Source organism: Barbus barbus (genome assembly GCF_936440315.1).
Source record: "Barbus barbus genome assembly, chromosome: 43".
In the NCBI taxonomy this organism is placed as follows: domain Eukaryota; kingdom Metazoa; phylum Chordata; class Actinopteri; order Cypriniformes; family Cyprinidae; genus Barbus; species Barbus barbus.
In genome coordinates this window covers 8,606,493-8,623,811 of record NC_136721.1, presented here as the reverse complement: position 1 = coordinate 8,623,811, position 17,319 = coordinate 8,606,493, and the positions used below count along the sequence as shown (strand labels likewise).

The window sequence follows — 17,319 nt, the reverse complement described above, 5'->3', positions numbered from 1 at the left end:
CATATTGTAATACCTCTGTCATACCCATGTCATTATACAAATTTGTGTCTTCATAAACCACACAAACATGCACACACACACACACACACACAAGTATGGGTGCCAATAGCTGCTTGTACACAGCGGTGACTGCCTTTCTTCAAAATGTGTTATGCACGCAATGATTATTATGTCAGGATAAAAGACAAAAAGTTTTCCCTTCTTGAGGGGGCACCCGGATTTGAACCGGGGACCTCTTGATCTGCAGTCAAATGCTCTACCACTGAGCTATACCCCCTTCCTCGTCTCACCGCTGCGCAGATACCTACTCAAACTCAACCGAGGAGCTGCGCAATGAATTTCAGTTACTTTGGCTAGTATTTTTCAACCAAACATCTCTGTAAGAGATATATGTTGTCATTAATAATAACATGAGAGTATTCTCAAAAAAATAAACAGCGACCAAAAACATTTCATACGTCGTGATCACATGATAACAGTATTTCCGACATTGACCGGAAGTGAATTTATGCTGATCGTAAAGACGAACCTCGCTTGAAGATGGTAGTGTAGAGCTCCAGTTTATTATCTAGTGCTTTCTTTTCTTTTGTTTCAATTTATAGGGTGGTGACGTGTGTTCATTTTCTGCTCTTCATACAGTGTGAAATGTGCATTTAGCGTTAATAAAGTACTTATTTGTGCTGTGCCGGTTATTAGCTAGCTAACATAGCATAGCACAACAGCTCGTGTTTATTTATATTCCAGGACACAATAATTAGTCAGTTTGCAATTTGATGTCTCCATGTGGTATTATTTGCCGCGACAGAAATTTATTCATATCAGAATTTATTTTGTTACTAAGTTGTTAGCTTCTAAATGAATTGTGATGCGTCATGGCCTAACTTTCAGTTTGTAGTTTTACCTTAAAAGACTGTCTCATTCACACTCTTTCATTTTTTACATCTGCTTCCTTTTGTGCATGTTTCTGAAATACTACGTGTTTCCTGCAGAATACTCGTGGCCTGCGTTCTCAGCTGAAGGACAGTGTTCCTGTGACAGGTCTGTGTCCTCAGGCTGGTCCTTATGGGGTTCAGGACTCTCTACGCAGAGGGTATGTTCTGGTCATATAAACCTGTAAATGATTGTTTCTGCCTAATTTATATTCTAAATTCTTCATTTTGCTGCGATTATAGGTTCTCAAGTGTAAAGAATGAGCTGCTGCCGAGTCATCCATTGGAGCTTTCTGAGAAAAATGTGAGTAGAATTTTTTTATTTTTATTTTTTATTTACATAATATACAAACCTAAAAGAGTACAAAGGAAACCAAACAATACAACACAACCATAACAATCCCAACAAAACAAGTGGGGGACATCTAACATAAGCAAAGCATAATCGTAAAATTAAATTCGATTATTAGAGTAAATCGAGTTGTAACAGTGAGAACAATAGTAATACACTTCTGAGTTCAAATTTTGGAGGAAATCCACAAGGGGCTGCTATACAGTTTGAAATTGGCGATGAGATTTGGCTTCTTCAGTCTATCGACAATGTACGTGATCCTTCAAAAGACATATAAATGTATAAATGATATACAGAACAGTACTGGTAGTAAATGACGATGCTCATGCTAAAATATGTATCTTAAATAGTACAAAAATATTACATAATGTTTTAATTACATACAAAAGTTTTAGTGATTTATAATACATTTTAAAATATGCAAACATGAAAAATTCACATTATTTATGCCATTAGCTGAATAAGTGTGTATTGAAAAGCTTATTATTGTTAAGTAGAACACAGTGTAACATGCTGTGAAGGTTTATGATCAGCTTGGATAACTTTTTTTCTAAGTTTTGCTACATGTATTTACTATATTAATAACACTAAAGTATGCATCGTTACAAGCAGATAACCCTAATCTTATAGTAACTGTTATTTCATTTGGCTTCATACTTGTGTAATTGTGTAAAGTGTAACAGCAGCTTGTATTATGTGAAATCAGTTTCAGCTCAACCAGGACAAGATGAATTTCAACACACTAAGGAACATCCAGGGTCTCCATGCTCCCCTCAAACTACAGATGGAGTACAGAGCGGCTAGACAGGTATTATTGGTGTCATAAACACCTGTAAATTATACTGTATATACCCTATACTCATTATGGAAGACTATAGTCTTTAAACTTTTCACTTGCTTGCAGATTCAGCGTTTGCCCTTCCTGCCAAGCTCAAATCTGTCCCTGGATACCCTCAGAGGTTCTGATGACACCATTGGCTTTGAGGACATCCTCAATGGTATGTAACATTTGTCACGCGTTAGCTTTAAAGTCCTCAAAGTTATGACCCGTTTAGTTCCATGCATGATTTTGCTTTATAAAAATTTTGTTATTTTGTGCAGTGTACTAGGTCTCATGCTTCTTTTTCCTCCCAGATCCTGTCCAGAGTGAGATGATGGGTGATCCTCACATCATGACCGAATACAAGCTTGGTGTCCTGTGAAGATGGCGTTTCTGCACTGTTTTCACCTCAAGCCCGTAGATTGTGTTATATGCATTGTTTGACCCCGGTTTCTAATAAAATGTAAAATTTGAATTCAGAAATTGTGTTGCATAACATGAACATTTAACAGAACCTGGTTATGAATCTTGTTTATTACAAGAACACTGAAACACTGTAAAACGATTTGGATGCATTTACAGAAGCGTTAGAATGAGATTATTTATAAATGAAAGCATAAAGCCAGCATACAGATCTTTGAAAGCACAATGCTCACGCTGTCTTTTTCAAACCGTACGATTTGGACAAATTTGTTACATTTCGGGTTGTACTATTGTTTGTATATTTTCTCAGTATTGAATTTATATTGATCATACAGAAGCAATTTACACAGTAGTATAAATGCAAAATTAAAATGCTAGATCTTCAGGGTACACACTTTAACAACTCAAAGTTAGCCATGCGTTATATAAGGACATTAAAAAATATATATTTACAGAAATAAAGCTGCAGATTTGATGCCATTAGGAACAGTTCAACACTTTCAGTCCAGCTTTTCTTCCTGGAAGAAATCGGCAGAATTAAGATGTTCCTGAAACTTCTCGTATTGCTAAATGGATAGAAAGAAAACAGGAATCAGTTTGCTCATACATATTTAAATAGCTTTTAAAAGACACATAAAAGAAGGTTACATATTCACACCTCGCTGATCCATCCTCCATCCTGCAGTTTAGTAAACACTTTGTTGACTGTGTCCTTAACTGGTTCTTCATCCTCTACTGTATCCTCTTCCTTTATTTCCTTCTGAGCTTCTAAAGCTGTACGACACCTCTCAAACAGATGGTATTTGAAGTGCTTCAGGGCATGGTAGACCTCGGTGCGACTGGCACAGACAGAGCCAACAAAGAAACTCTGCAATTGTTAACAAATAAACATTCCATCAAGTGGTGCTCAAAATTATTCTTCAAACAATTTCCGGTTAAACTGTGATTTGCATGGAAAACAACCTGGGAATCATCAGGCATGAACTGGTCCTCCTGCAGGGTGTTGTTGTAGTACAACTGGCCAGAGAGCCGCACGGTGAAGCGCCCCGTTCTGTGAAGCTCACAGGCTTCGCATCCCTTCGTCTGGACCCTTGTCATCATAACCCGCAATTTGGGATAACATTCTACCCTTTCCTTTTAATGAATAAAAATGATAAATAGACATGAAAGCAATCTACACCACACCATTTTTTTAAACTTCACATACAAGTGACTAATAGTAATGCAATCAATTGTACTCAAAAACACAAGCGGCTTACTTTGTAACGGTCTTTCCAGCGGCTCCTCTGCTTTAGGTTCTCCAGACGTGGAAGGACCAGTCGCTCATCAAAATGAAGCAATGATGATTTCATCTCCTGGGCGTATCGTTTTGTTCGTTCGCCATCTAGTCATTAACACAATGTCAGATACACACTACCATTCAAAATATGGGGTCTGTAAGACTTCTTAATGTTTCGGAAGGCTGCATTTATTTGATCAAATACACAGTAAATGTAAATATTTATATAAAATTTTACAAACGCTGTGAAATATATTTTAAAATGTATTACAATAAAACAGAAGTTATTCCTGTGATGGAAAAGTTGAATTTTCAGCAGCCATTAATCAGTCTTCAGTGTCACATGATCCTTAAGACGACATTCTAATATGTTGAAGTGAAGTGACATACTGCCAAGTATGGTGACCCATACTCAGAATTCATGCTCTGCATTTAACCCATCCAACGTGCACACACACAGCAGTGAACACACACACACTGTGAACACACACCCGGAGCAGTGGGCAGCCATTTATGCTGCGGCGCCATTTATCCCGGGGAGCAGTTGATGCCTTGCTCAAGGGCACCTCAGTCGTGGTATTGAGGGTGGAGAGAGTGCTGGACATTCACTCCCCCCACCTACAATCCCTGCCTGCCCGAGACTCGAACCCTCAACCTTTGGATTACGAGTCCGACTCTCTAACCATTAGGCCACGACTTCCCCACTTCCCCATGATTTGGTGCTCAAGAAACATTTCTTAATTAGCGATGCTGAATATTCATACATCGCACAGATGTGCTGCTTCATTTTTTTCAGAAATCTTTAAAGAATGGACGTTTCAAAAGTAGGCCATTTATTTGAAGCAGAAGTCTTGTATAACATTCTAAACGTCTTCACTGTATGCTATAGTGAGAGAGCGAGCTCCAGTGCTAAGAAGATACAGAATAACTTGAACATACTGTAAAGTGACTTGAGGAAGCTTGAGTCCAGTACATTGATCAGCAAGGCCTTGACCACCACCTGAAAGTGGGTAAGCTGGGATCCTGTGATAACTGTAATGTGAAGGGAAACATAGAAGATTTTTTTAAATTACTCACCCTATACACACATTGGGATACCAGATTGCAAGCAAAACAAAAGCCAGAATCATGTGGTCTTACACTGGCGTGGAAGGTGAGAGAGAAAGGCCTTGTCTTTGGCCTCCTCCTCTTCCTCCCGATCTTCATCCTTTTTCTGTCCCTCTTCCTCCACAATGAAATCCTTCAGACTGTCACTGCTATCAGCAAGCTTTTCCTCCTCGCTGCTGTTTAGAGGACTGCCCTTCTCTTCCACACTAGATTCATCATCAGAATCATCTGCTTTACTTTGCTCTTTGACTTTGTCCTCCTTGATCTCCTCTCTCTCCTCTTCTTCCTCTTCTTCTGAACCCTGTAGAAAACAACATATAGACAAGGTATCCAGTTATAAACCAATATTTTTCTCGGTCACCATTAACATTATTTATTGTAACATGATTTTGTTGCCCGACAGTGGAAATTGTAAATGGTTTAAACTTCTTTGTTTGTATTAAAAGATACTCATGGAATGAAAGAGTCACATTAATTGTGCTGGATGTATAGAATTAAAAATTCATTTCAGATTTTCCTGAACCATGAGTTGCAGAAAGAAGTGTTTCATATTCATCAATTCCTCAGCCTGAGACATTTCCTATTCATTTCTACAAGGAAACGTAGCCATCATTTTAGGTACTGGATATTGTAAACTGCTCCTAGGGTTTCCCAAATCTTTATCAAATTGGACATGAATGTAGCCTGTCTTGTCAAGCTGAATTCAGAGTTAATGATTACTGAAAATTAAATTGTGTATGCAGTATCTTTGATGTCATAAGTGGGTTTATTAGGACAACAATCTTTTAAAATAAGGGTCTCCAAACTCGGTCCTGGAGGGCCAGTGCCCTGCCGAATTTACTTGCCTCAACACACTTGCCTGGATGTTTCTAATATGCCTAATAAGACCTTGATTAGCTGATTCAGGTGTGTTTAATTGGGGTTGGAGCTCTGGAGAACACTGTTTGGAGACCCCTTTTTAAAACAATGATCACCATCAACCAATCAGATTTCAGTGGCCAAAGTATAAAGTTGGACAATGGCCGATTGACAGAAAACTAGGACATGTTTTTCACTCAGTCAAATAAATCAAATTCATTACCGTCAATAAATTTCGAAAACATGACGACCTTTGATCAACATGGGAACCTCATGAAAATGGATCAATATGAATTTATTCTCAATGAAATATATTATGCACAAAATGACTAAAGGTAACTTTATATTATGCACACAATTTCCATGCCTATAGGTGGCATGGAAAATGGATGGATAGATGATAGTTATTTTATTTTACATTTGTAAATCATGCACCTGAAGTAACATGTTACGCTTGATGCTGTTCGGGCAAATGGTTGCTCTGCAAGATGGAAACATGTAAATAGCACTAGTATCTGCATGGCAAATGTAAACAATTAAAATATGCAAACAGAAGTGTTTTACTAAGGACTAAAGAGGTTATGGTGCTTGACCCAGAAAAGTGCAGTTTGCTTGCTGCTATGTACTTTTTCTTGTTCTGTCCTTGTCAACTTACCAACGTCCTGCGCCTGCGCCGCGGGGTGCCTGACTTTCTTCTCTTTGACAGCTCCATGAGTTTATTCTTTCTCTCTCTTCTCTTGGCAGCAGCTTCTTTTAGTTCTGCCTCTCTCTTCTTGTCCCGCAAAGCCTCGTCCTCGGAGTCCTCCGGCAGCCTGAGTCGTTTTCTCTGCAACACTCTCCTGAGCGGCTCTCCGCCGACGTCGCTGGAAGAATCGCTGGAATCGCTGTCGTCGAGCGGAGGCGCGCTGGCGGATCTTTTCCTCTGTCGTCGAGGCACGGCGCATTTCTCGTCCGTCTCGCTGCTGTCATCCCCGTCGCTCTCACGTGCTCGGTAAGAGCTGTCGGAGGTACCGGACCCATCCTCGGAGTTCTGGTATTCACTTTCTGAACTGATGCTCGTGGTGCTGGCGTACGAGCCCTCGTCGCTGTCATCCAGCATACGATCAATGGGATTCACGCGAGTCTTTTTCTTGTCAATGCGAGACTTGGGGGGCGGGCATTTTCGCCTCAGCCCAAAAAGCTTTCCTACGCTTTTCATCATTTTTACGGAGAAAAAGTGACCCTTGACTCAGCTACACCGAGAAATATTGTTATTTTTTCAACTTAATATATTATAGCAGTTGTTATACGTTATAGCTAAAGACACATGATCAGCAACAGGATGCTTCCGTGCGCGTGCTGTGAAATTACATTCCCATCTCGTGAATGATTATTCAGCAATTTGTCTCATACTAAATCATTGATTCGAGCATGCAGATGTACGTAAAGCTCAATCTATTGCTGCAATCAAATCAATATTTAACGAGTGATTTGAATAAATATGCTTATCAGCATGTATCATTCTTCTCCAGTCCGCCACACGCGCCAATAACATGAGGGGGTGTGGCTGTGTTTTTGTAGAAACGCACTTCCGTCTTTAGCTTCACATCAGCAGGCGCAAACGCGCCACCCAAAGACAAGGAGAATAGTTTATCAGATTTTTATTTGCAATAAGGGTTTTATTGTTGTGTACTGTTTTTGCCTTTTCCTTCTTAACATTATTTTATCGAACTTTTTTTTTCTGGATTGTGTAAATATGTGTCTGTGATTAAATGTTAGTGGGCAAGGCTACATCTGAAAAGAAGGTATAGCTACACATATAGTGACAGAATATTTCTGAATATTTTAAAGGGACTTTGATATTTCAAGTCAACTGTTTATATAATATTAATTCAAATTAAAAGCAGCACTAACAACGTAATACTCTTAAAGCTCCTTCCTGCATCCAAACACACTGTGTTCCCAATGAGTGCAGGAGTAAAATATATAGTTTTGAACTTCATAGATCTGGCATATTTGGAAATTACAGGAGTGACTCAGACCCACATACTAAGTATTATTAGTTTATCATTTAAAAAAAACACACACACAGAGAGAGAGAAACGTTCATTTTGCATTATGTTCTTGCATACAACCCACCTACAATTTTATTAGCATTATAACATGATAATCTATAAAAGTTATCCATTCCTATTATGCTTCATTTCTTAGATAGGTTAAGCCTCTCACTTTACCAGTTTATATTTATCACTTTGAATGGAAATGTGGATAATAAATTTACCAGGTAAGTGACATCTCAAAGGGGAGATACACTATGTCCCTCTATTTACTTTTCAAAGTATCAGGATGTGATTCAGCTGCAGATAGTGACTCAAATTAACTGGCAAATGGCAAATTAGTGTAAAAATTGCCTTTGGACAGGAAATAGAACTGGGTTACCCAATAGTGTAACCCAGTTCTTTGGCAATTAAAAATTGCCAAAAAAGCATCGTAGTATGAATAATGAATCAGCAGCATGAAATCATTATAAAAGTCGTCCATACAATAAATGTTTTTGAGCACTAAATCAGCATATTAGAATAGAGTAATAATGACTGCTGAAAATTCGACTTTGCCATCACAGACATAAATTACATTTAAATATACATTCAAATAAACTAATTCCATACCACCTATTATTTTAAATTGTAATAAAATGTCACAATATTACTTTTTTACTGTAATTTCCTCAAATAAATGCAACCTTGGTGAGCATTCGAGACTTCTTTCAAAAACATTTAAAAAATCATTTTAATGTTATTTGACAGGTAGTGTAAACACATTGCAATGAAGATAACTAGACTACCAAGGAGAACAACTGTATCAGATTTTTATTTGACATTTTTAATTCTCTGAATTCAACATTGAGAAAATATAGGAACATGGAAAACATTAGTCATTAGTCATGAGAGCAGGTTATAAAAAAATGGTATATACAAATTAAGTAATAAGAACATAAATAAAAATGAACTGTAGTGCACATTTATGATTATTATATGAGTAAATAAAGGTTCCCATATGCTTGTGAATGTAAATTCATATTTTGGGTAAAAAAAAAAGTCTTTCCATGCATTGCTTTTTAGTAGTTTCTTAATTTAGTTATTTAAATCTTATTATAAAATTCTTCCAGAATTTAGACGTTTTTTAGTATTTTTTTAAACAAATAAATGTATATTTATATTTATTAATAACAAAGGATGTCAGAATGTATTTAAATGTTAAAACAATTTCTCAAGCACTGTAAATATATATTGTTATGACCAGACATGAACTGTACCGTCAGAGCCTGCAGATAGAAGGTATTCCCCTTTATGGTCAAAAATGATGCTCTGAACAGCATCTTCATGATCTGTTAGACTCGACGTATGTAAAGATGCCACTTCTACAATTTTAACAGTGCCATCATTACTCGCCACCGCTAGAATTCTTCCATTTGGATTGAAGGCCACTTGATTACTGGGATGAGGCCCAGTGTCCATGGTCACCATTGCTGAGACATTCCTCACATCCCATAGTTTGACCACCCCAAAAGAGTCGCATGAAGCAATTGTGTCACCTGCGGCATTGAAGGCGGCATAGTTGCATGAATGCTTGTGCCCGTAGAAAGTCTGGGCACACAATCCAGCACGAGCATCCCAAAGAGAGAGGGTCTTGTCTGCTGAGCAGGTAAGTAGAATGTTTGAGAAAGGCAGGAAAGAAATGCTGTTCACCGAGTCAACATGTCCACGCAGGGTCCATCGGCAACGCTCGCTATTCAAGTCCCAAACTTTAGCCGTGTTATCCATAGAACAAGAGGCCACAAAATCACCACAGGAATGAAAGGAACAGGCCCAGGTGGTGTGTATGTGTCCCTCCAAACTGAGCACACATCGACCTTGAGCAAAGTCCCAAATTTTAACTGTGGTATCCCCACTTGTGGTCCCCAGGTAACCACCGCTGGGATGGAAACTACAGGATGACAGCCAATCAGTGTGACCCTCACCAGTCATGATCATCTCTCCCTCTGGTATTCCCCATAATCTCCAAAGCTGGTCATCACTTGAGGAGGCTACTATCATTTTACGAGGATGGAGAGCGAGGAAGCTCACTGCCATCGTGTGCGCTTTAAAAGACTTGAAGAGTGAGAAGTTGGCTGATTTGGTGTTGAGTGAGGAAAGAGCTTTGATTTGTGGCAAGTAGGGATTGACTCGAGTGCTTGCTGGGAATTCAGAGTCTTTAGGATGCCTTGTGTTTTTGTTGGGGTCTTTTATAGCATCGCTTGATACAATGTTGTCACATGGCAGGTGTGCACCTTTTTCTGGACTCTTCTGGATTTTTTCTCTTTGCTGTGGCGTGTTAGCAGATTTCTGGGTTCCTGGGGAAGAATGTGCGGTACGAAGAGAGCTGTCTATGTTCTGAACCTGGCTGACAGCTCTGTCTCTCTCCAGACTAACCAGCATCTTCTGCCTCACAGCTGTTTGATACTTCTCGTTTAGTTGTCTAAGAGCAGGCTCGTAGGATGCATAGTGTTTCTTCAGCTTTTTAATGTCCTCAATAAGTCTATTCTTCTCTTGAACAACACGCTTGTGCTGCATCCTATGAAAGTCCCTCTCTCTTTGAACTTTTACTATGGTTTCTCCAGCTTCAAATGCAGCCTGTTTATAACTATCCCGCTCTCTGTGCAGGTTCTTCAGCTCGTTGTCCAGGAGCTGGTTGTGTGTATAGACATCAGGGACGATTTCCATGTGGTCTGTTTTCATTAAGCCTTTGTGTACCATCTCAAACCACTCGATTTGGAAGCAGTCTAATGTTCTTTTCATACCCATTTTTACCAGATAATTGCGGACAAAGTCGTCCACCACCTCAGGTCTTTTGGGAACTGGATGTTTGGCCGAGCTGACCCTCTCAGTCTGTGTTGTGCATTCGGTGGCATCAGTTTGATCCTGCACTGCTTTAATAGCAGTTTCCAAGTCCTCTTCCCCCTCAGGTATGCTGAGTTCGTCGTCGACAGTCACTTCGTCGTATTTATAATCATCCTCAGAGTCTTCTGGAATTAAAACGTTCTCGAGGTAATATGGACCGTCGACGGCTTCTTCTGCTACTTCGTATCTGGCTGCCATTTTTCACGTCGCTTTGTTGCGCTGTACAAAGTTGTGTATTGTTTCCATGGTGACCGTGAGACCTGTTTTCGTTTAAACACTATTAATTATGTTGTAATTATATTCCGTGCTATTTTTTACCTGTTTCGTTTAAAATCATGAAATATATAAAAGTGACACAAAACTATAAACTACAGTTTTACACAAACTATAAAATTTACACATAATAAAGCTTACTTTTAATTAAACTTTTACATTTTTGACAACGTTGTAACTTGGAAATTATTCGTGATTATTTACTTTCTTTTTTAACCTTTAATTTCATGCATGTGATTGAAAGGGTAAATATGTCATCATAAACAGTAGATGGCGCACAAGGAGCAGTGCACTGAGCGAATTCCACACTAAACAGGAATGCACAATTATACATCTATGACAGTTCTGTAACAATGCTTTGAAATAATGTTATTTGTTTGCTTGAATGTGCACGCAAGTTGGTTCAGGTGTAAGGAATAAAAGCACGATAGGTTTTGGTAATTATTTTCGAGCATAAATTAATAGTTAGTCAATACAGGCAACTTTTATATATTTTAATATGGTCTATATATTAATATGCACTTACAAAAGTAGCCTAGATATAATAATAATTATTATTATTATATGAAATATTACATGTTTATGCTAAATGTGTAAAGTTAGAATTGATAAGTATGTTTAAACTGAATCGCACAACCTGAGGCAGAGCCCTTCACCGCAGAACCAATCAGATGCTGTAGCTGAGTTTTGGAGCTGAAGCATCAGTACAAAGGTCGGCGTGCGCGAGCAGTCAGTGAGAGCACCGGGACGCGCGCGCAATAGATCACTGGTTTCTGTAGCCTTCATGAAAGCCAGAGATATGAGCAACGGAGCAGAGGGGGATAATCCAGATCAAACAAACTGCAAATGTAAATCACCTACTCTGTTGTCATCGTACTGCATCGACAGTATTCTAGGAAGGAAAAGTCCCTTAAAAGTTAAAGGTTAGTCGTTTCTTCTTTAATTTGGTGATTCTGTTTTAGTTGTTTTTATGTTGTCCACTGAATTGCATTATTTTTTGTAAACTCAATAGCTGAAGCTACAGCCTTGTATTAGAATTTAACCTATTTTAATAGGCAAAGTTCATTACAGTGTCCAAATATTGCATGCTATTAGGCTATCTATAATTAATTACAACAACAATTTGCAGTTATAGGCTATAGCGTATCTATAAATGCAGTCTAAAAAGCCTAGCCTAATTAAATGCAAAACAGACAGGCTGTGAAATTATAGAATGGACACTAAAAGTGGTCTTTTAGAGGAATCTTCTAAGTTTAATTAGATGATCAGTATTCTTACGTGACGTGTTGATAATTATTTTTGCTTACAGCAACACCAAACACTTTGTGGCCCCTTCAACCAGACATGCACCTGCCGCCGAGGCTCGTCCCGTTGACAGACTCCTCCATTCACACAGACGAAAATGAGGCAGGGGGCCCAAGACTGCTACACACAGCTTGTGAGAAATTAAAAATGACAGAGGCCTCGCTTGTAAACACCAGTCGTGCTAGATCGTATCAGGAGCATGCTTCTCTACAATCCTGTAGAGACACCTCTAGCACGCCAAGACCAGAGGAAGAAACCGACAATGAAAGACTATATAGAGAGACAGCTGTGTCTCCGGGTCTGATGCAAAAACGGGAGGCATATTTGAAGAACAGTGAGGAAACTACTTTTTCAGCGGGAAGTGACACTGAAGATGGGATGTTAAAACGAAAACAGAGGAGATACCGGACCACATTTACCAGCTATCAGCTTGAGGAGCTGGAAAGAGCTTTTCAAAAGACTCATTATCCAGATGTTTTCACAAGGTTACGGAAACACCAACAAATTGTAGACGATAATGCATATATGTGTATATATATATATATATATATATATATATATATAAAGTGATTCATTGATGGTTGGAAGACACCATTCGTCTTTATCTTCATTTAAGTTTTAACACAACATCACTAATCATTTTCAGTAGCTATAGGCTATATATTAATTAAAAGCAAATTGTTTATGCTTAAAATCATACAATAATTATTTCGATTTTAGCAGTTGTATTTTAAGCCGATAAATTATATTTGGTCGCTGCTTCTTTTCGTTGCAATAGTGTTAGTTTCAATAGCACAAATTAGAATTTAGGCTTTATTTGTCACTAGAATGCAAACGAATAATTAGCCTATATTTTTAGTATATTTTAGTCAAATTCATGGTCAATCTGAGTAAAAAAATTGAGATAAGAAACTCGACCTACAACTTGTTTTTCTCTCTCTCTAATTTAAGGGAGGAATTAGCAACGAGGCTTGATCTGACAGAAGCACGAGTGCAAGTAAGTCACTTTCTTATCAACATTCACTATTAATCTGTTAATCTGCTCGCGACTGGGCTCAATATATCAAGAAACATTGAACAAAATCACAATGAGTTATAAATTCAAAAGGTCACCGTTAAGTCAAAAACATTTAGGCTTTATGCGTTTTTTTAATTTATTTTTTTATTAAAATTCTACATTAAGCTAGCAACAATTAATGCGACAGGCTATATAAAATATATAAGATTCACATTAAACATACAGCCATTCCTAGCCTTTGCTACATCGTTGCAATAATTTAGGCTATACTGGACTTGGTTCAACAGCTTTTTTCGATACATAATACATCGTATTGAAAAAGTACCGTAAAATCTAACAAGATCTGTTAAATATTAGGCTACGTCATATTTATAGCCTATATAACAGGGAAAATGGCGCAAGAATATATAAAAGATTCGTTTATTCAGATGTTTTGGAGAATCGCATATTTATTTATTTATTTTAAATTGCAATTTTGGCCTAGAATGTTATTGGCAATTTTTCTTTACATTTCCAATAGTGTATATTTTTGACCCTCTGTTTTATAAACTACCTTCATCAGTAAACAACTTTCAGCCAAAAATGAAATTTATGTCATCATTTATGATACAAGCTAGAATGACTTTCTTTCTGCTTCAGGAATACAAAATATATTTTTGTAGTGTTCATTTTGCTGTGTTCTATACAGAAGACAGAACATCATACAGGTTTGGAAAGACTGTGAGAGTAAATGGCAGAATGTACATTTTTGGGTGGACTCCTTAACAGATATTCTCAGACAAGTTTATATTTTTCTTGTCATACCAACATTATTATATTCAAGACTAATACAGGCCTTCACTAAGGGGACAATAGTGACAGTAATTCTTTGCTAAATGTAGAAAAAAAGAAAAAAAAGTCATAACTACTTGTAATTGACAAAAGCATTGTTTCCTCTCAAGGTCTGGTTCCAAAATCGACGTGCAAAATGGAGGAAAAGGGAAAAGGCTGGGGTCCAGTCACACACTCTGAGCCTACACTATCCTGGAACCCCCCCTGCTGCACAGTCCTTGTGTCATTACCTGAGTGGGAATCCTTTTGTCCCAAACACACATCCAGCTATTGATTCATCTTGGCCTGCCCCCCTCCAAAGACTAGCTCAGCCTCCCCTAAACCCTGCCTCCCCTCATGGCTTCAGTGCTCTGTTAGGGGCAGCAATGTTTAGACATCCTGCTTTCATCAACCCCACTTTTGGAAGGTGAGCTTCATCTGCATGTTCAACACAAATCATTAAGTTTATACCTTACCTTTCACACTTCTTAATGGTTATAATATTCTGTTACATTTCACATCAGACTTTTTACAAGCTTAGGTCCGATGGCACTGCAAAGGATACCCCTTCCTGCCATCGAGGGTCCAATTCAACGCTCCCACCTCACCAACAACCTTCTCTCCTCTTCACCACCTTTACCTTCATCCCCAACGGTGGACCTCCGCGCTTCCAGCATAGCAGCACTGCATCTCAAAGCAAAGGAGCATGCTGCTCAGCTGGCTCACATCACAGCTGCTGGAAGGGCTAGAAAAGAGGAGTGCTAAGACTCACTCTCACTTGAGAGATGGCAAAAGACCAAAGTCAAGCAGAAGCACTGATATCTGGAGAGTTACGTTATTATTAATAGGTATATTAATAGACACATGTAGTTTTCAGTCTCTGGAAGTTGAACTGTAGCATTCTAAAGCTTTTTTCGTTTGTTTAATGTTGGTTGTTAATTAGTGCTGAATGTTTTTTCTTTCATTAGTTGAATGATCTTTTTAGATCATTTCATCCTGTTTTCATTAGGAAATGGATAAAACAATCATCAAACAGCTACATATAAACAAATTAACAAGACAAGCTGCTTTTAATCTGTTACACATCCAACACTTTTTCAAAGTTTGTTCTGTAACAGTAAAAGGGATTTTTTACTATACATGTATTTATTCTGCATCATACAATATCAGGATTTTTAAGGCTGCACTTTCTGTGTTCACAGAATAATACTAAAGTATATGGTTATGTTGCATTACCATGAGCTTTATTATATTTTATTAAACCAACGAGGCACCATTCAGGGAAATAAACAAAATATCCATATGCTTCTCTTGATGAATTAGCCAGGGAAAATAAGATAATGTGAAAGTAAAAAACAGAAACGTTTTGTGTTGTCTTAAAATTTCTTCTGTATTTAATGCTTTAAATAAATGGACGATGGACAGGTTACAAAAGGCTTATTGCGTAATTTCTGACCTTGTAATAGCCTATGGATTTTTAAAATGCTTTTTTTCATCATCTTACAATAGCCAAAATAAACCAAGGATTTTGCACAAGACAGTGCTTTCTGCAACCCAAAAGATGTATTTCAACGTGCGCTAAATATTTTGAAATAGCCTATGAGTCTTTAGTTGGCAGATGTATCAATGTTTTGGTTGCGTGACTGGAACTGAACAGATTTTGCTCTGAAAAATATTGAGTTTTGAAAACCACATGATACCCACGATGAACAAAATGATCAGTAGGCTGTATGGTTTATTTTATAATGATTTTTATTTGTAGTCGGGAACGAATTTCCATCTCTTTTAGGAACAAATTGTCATTTTTGCAGCCATGGGAACTGCTGTGAAGAAAGGCGAAATTTGGAGCTTTAACACCTCCATAGGTGTCCATGTAATCTGGGCATTAATGCCAAAGACTTGTTTTCACTATTCACGCAAATTAAGAAGCTTACGTTTACCTCAGCTTCCTGCTTTGCGTTTTTCCTTGTCAAAGGAGGCTTTTTAAGTCTATGCCCGTTGTAAACCACTTTTTAAACTAGTTTAACTAAGCCTTCATCCAATTAGTTTGGAGTATATGGTGATTTGTTATCTGATAAGTGAGAGAACAGCATGTCGTTGGACCAGTGTGGGGCATATTTGACCTAACATCGAAGCAATGAATAATACAGAAAATAATGTCCTGCTTAAGATCTGAAACGCTATTCAGAGACCACTATTCAGAAATCTACCCTTAATGACGTAGGGCTTAACATGTTAAAATGTCTGAATGGTCAATTTAAACCACTGATTACCAAGCACGGATTAAGAGACTTTCTTTAGGCTACAGAAAGGAACTGAACATTTTCCAGGCTTGCTATTGTGAGACCTGTGGTTATATGTGACTTTTTGAGGATCAGGATTAAAGCAAGTATCCTATTCCTACAGAAGTGCAGGTGCCTTCTTCTTTTACAGTTTTATTTTATTTTATTTATTTATTTTTTAACAATTACAAGCTGCTCATGAAGTTATATGAGCACCCAAAGGAGTTTGGAAACACATATATTATACTATATAATATATGATATTATATTCATAATATATATTATCAGGCACTGGGGGAAAAAAAACATCAATATTTCATATGATTGAGTCGACCTGACTTTAGGTCACGTGGTCATGGACCGTTTTCACATTACTGGGGTTCTCAGAAGCAGATGGCATCATATCATACACTTCTAGTTGGGAACCAAAACTACAACAAAAAGATAATTTCTAATCTAATAACAAAAGAAAAAATCCAACATAGCTTTTCTATGACTTTTCAAAAGAGGGAAAAAAATCATCTGTTGTATTAGAAACACTCACGCAGCTACATCAACTGGTTCTCTGTAATTATGATATTTTGCTAGATTTACAATTTTAATAACTGGTGAAATGTATCATCACAGTCTGAGAAGGATCCACTTTTAAGGGCTGAATCAGTGTAGATTTCAACAGTCATGTTTCTGAAATGTTTACTTTGTCTCTTGTTCATCAAGTATACTACAAATGAATGAATGCCACTGTTAAGCTGTCAAATAGAAAGAGACTTGCAACTGCAAAGAAACAGAATGAACCTACCTTGCTATAGCAAATTCTTTCCCTAACTTGGCATTCGAGACCATATATTTCTTAGCAAAAATAAGTGGAAGAAATGAAAATTGTAATTTATAAAGAAAGAGTGAAGGTTTGGAAAATATTGGACAGACAGCATCTGACTTCATTC

The 17,319-nt window shown here is 37.7% G+C and overlaps 4 protein-coding genes across 5 annotated transcripts; 2 read left to right on the top strand and 2 right to left on the bottom strand.

The window, feature by feature from the left end:
• The first annotated feature begins 484 nt into the window (after positions 1-484).
• LOC306862512 (proteasome maturation protein-like) lies at positions 485-2,746 on the top strand. Its single transcript, XM_079405345.1, has 6 exons — positions 485-543; positions 990-1,090; positions 1,173-1,233; positions 1,988-2,089; positions 2,186-2,279; positions 2,416-2,746. The coding sequence occupies exons 1-6, from the start codon at positions 541-543 to the stop codon at positions 2,481-2,483; spliced, it is 429 nt and encodes a 142-aa protein (XP_079261471.1). The 5' UTR covers positions 485-540; the 3' UTR covers positions 2,484-2,746.
• On the bottom strand, positions 1,268-7,318 carry LOC306862511 (uncharacterized protein). 2 transcript variants are annotated; one of them, XM_079405344.1, is made up of 8 exons: positions 6,424-7,318; positions 4,944-5,211; positions 4,743-4,835; positions 3,784-3,908; positions 3,488-3,658; positions 3,183-3,392; positions 2,978-3,090; positions 1,268-2,554 (listed from the first exon to the last, which is right to left on the bottom strand). In XM_079405344.1, the coding sequence occupies exons 1-7, from the start codon at positions 6,967-6,969 to the stop codon at positions 3,025-3,027; spliced, it is 1,479 nt and encodes a 492-aa protein (XP_079261470.1). In that variant the 5' UTR covers positions 6,970-7,318; the 3' UTR covers positions 1,268-2,554; positions 2,978-3,024. The 2 variants fall into 2 exon arrangements, with proteins under 2 accessions (XP_079261470.1, XP_079261469.1); XM_079405343.1 differs by lacking the exon at positions 1,268-2,554 and having other exon boundaries at positions 2,616-3,090; positions 6,424-7,312.
• A 1,284-nt stretch (positions 7,319-8,602) lies between these two features.
• Positions 8,603-10,885, bottom strand: LOC306862195 (sperm-associated antigen 16 protein-like; the record flags this gene model as incomplete). Its single annotated transcript, XM_079404925.1, has 1 exon — positions 8,603-10,885. The coding sequence occupies one exon, from the start codon at positions 10,883-10,885 to the stop codon at positions 9,041-9,043; it is 1,845 nt and encodes a 614-aa protein (XP_079261051.1). The 3' UTR covers positions 8,603-9,040.
• Positions 10,886-11,744: 859 nt separating this feature from the next.
• LOC306862331 (aristaless-related homeobox protein-like) lies at positions 11,745-15,521 on the top strand (the record flags this gene model as incomplete). The annotated part of the gene is made up of 5 exons (XM_079405083.1): positions 11,745-11,883; positions 12,270-12,750; positions 13,217-13,262; positions 14,225-14,520; positions 14,618-15,521. The coding sequence occupies 5 exons, from the start codon at positions 11,745-11,747 to the stop codon at positions 14,856-14,858; spliced, it is 1,203 nt and encodes a 400-aa protein (XP_079261209.1). The 3' UTR covers positions 14,859-15,521.
• Positions 15,522-17,319: the final 1,798 nt, after the last annotated feature.

Bases quoted from the DNA above. Each gene is read 5' to 3' on its own strand.
- LOC306862512 (XM_079405345.1), top strand. The intron at 1,091-1,172 runs GTATGTTCTGGT...CTGCGATTATAG, and splicing joins CAGGACTCTCTACGCAGAGG to GTTCTCAAGTGTAAAGAATG. The intron at 2,090-2,185 runs GTATTATTGGTG...ACTTGCTTGCAG, and splicing joins AGTACAGAGCGGCTAGACAG to ATTCAGCGTTTGCCCTTCCT.
- LOC306862511 (XM_079405344.1), bottom strand. From the start codon at position 6,969: ATGATGAAAAGCGTAGGAAAGCTTTTTGGGCTGAGGCGAAAATGCCCG. The intron at 5,212-6,423 runs GTAAGTTGACAA...TGTTTTCTACAG, and splicing joins GGCGCAGGCGCAGGACGTTG to GGTTCAGAAGAAGAGGAAGA. The intron at 3,091-3,182 runs GTGTGAATATGT...CTATCCATTTAG, and splicing joins ATGGAGGATGGATCAGCGAG to CAATACGAGAAGTTTCAGGA.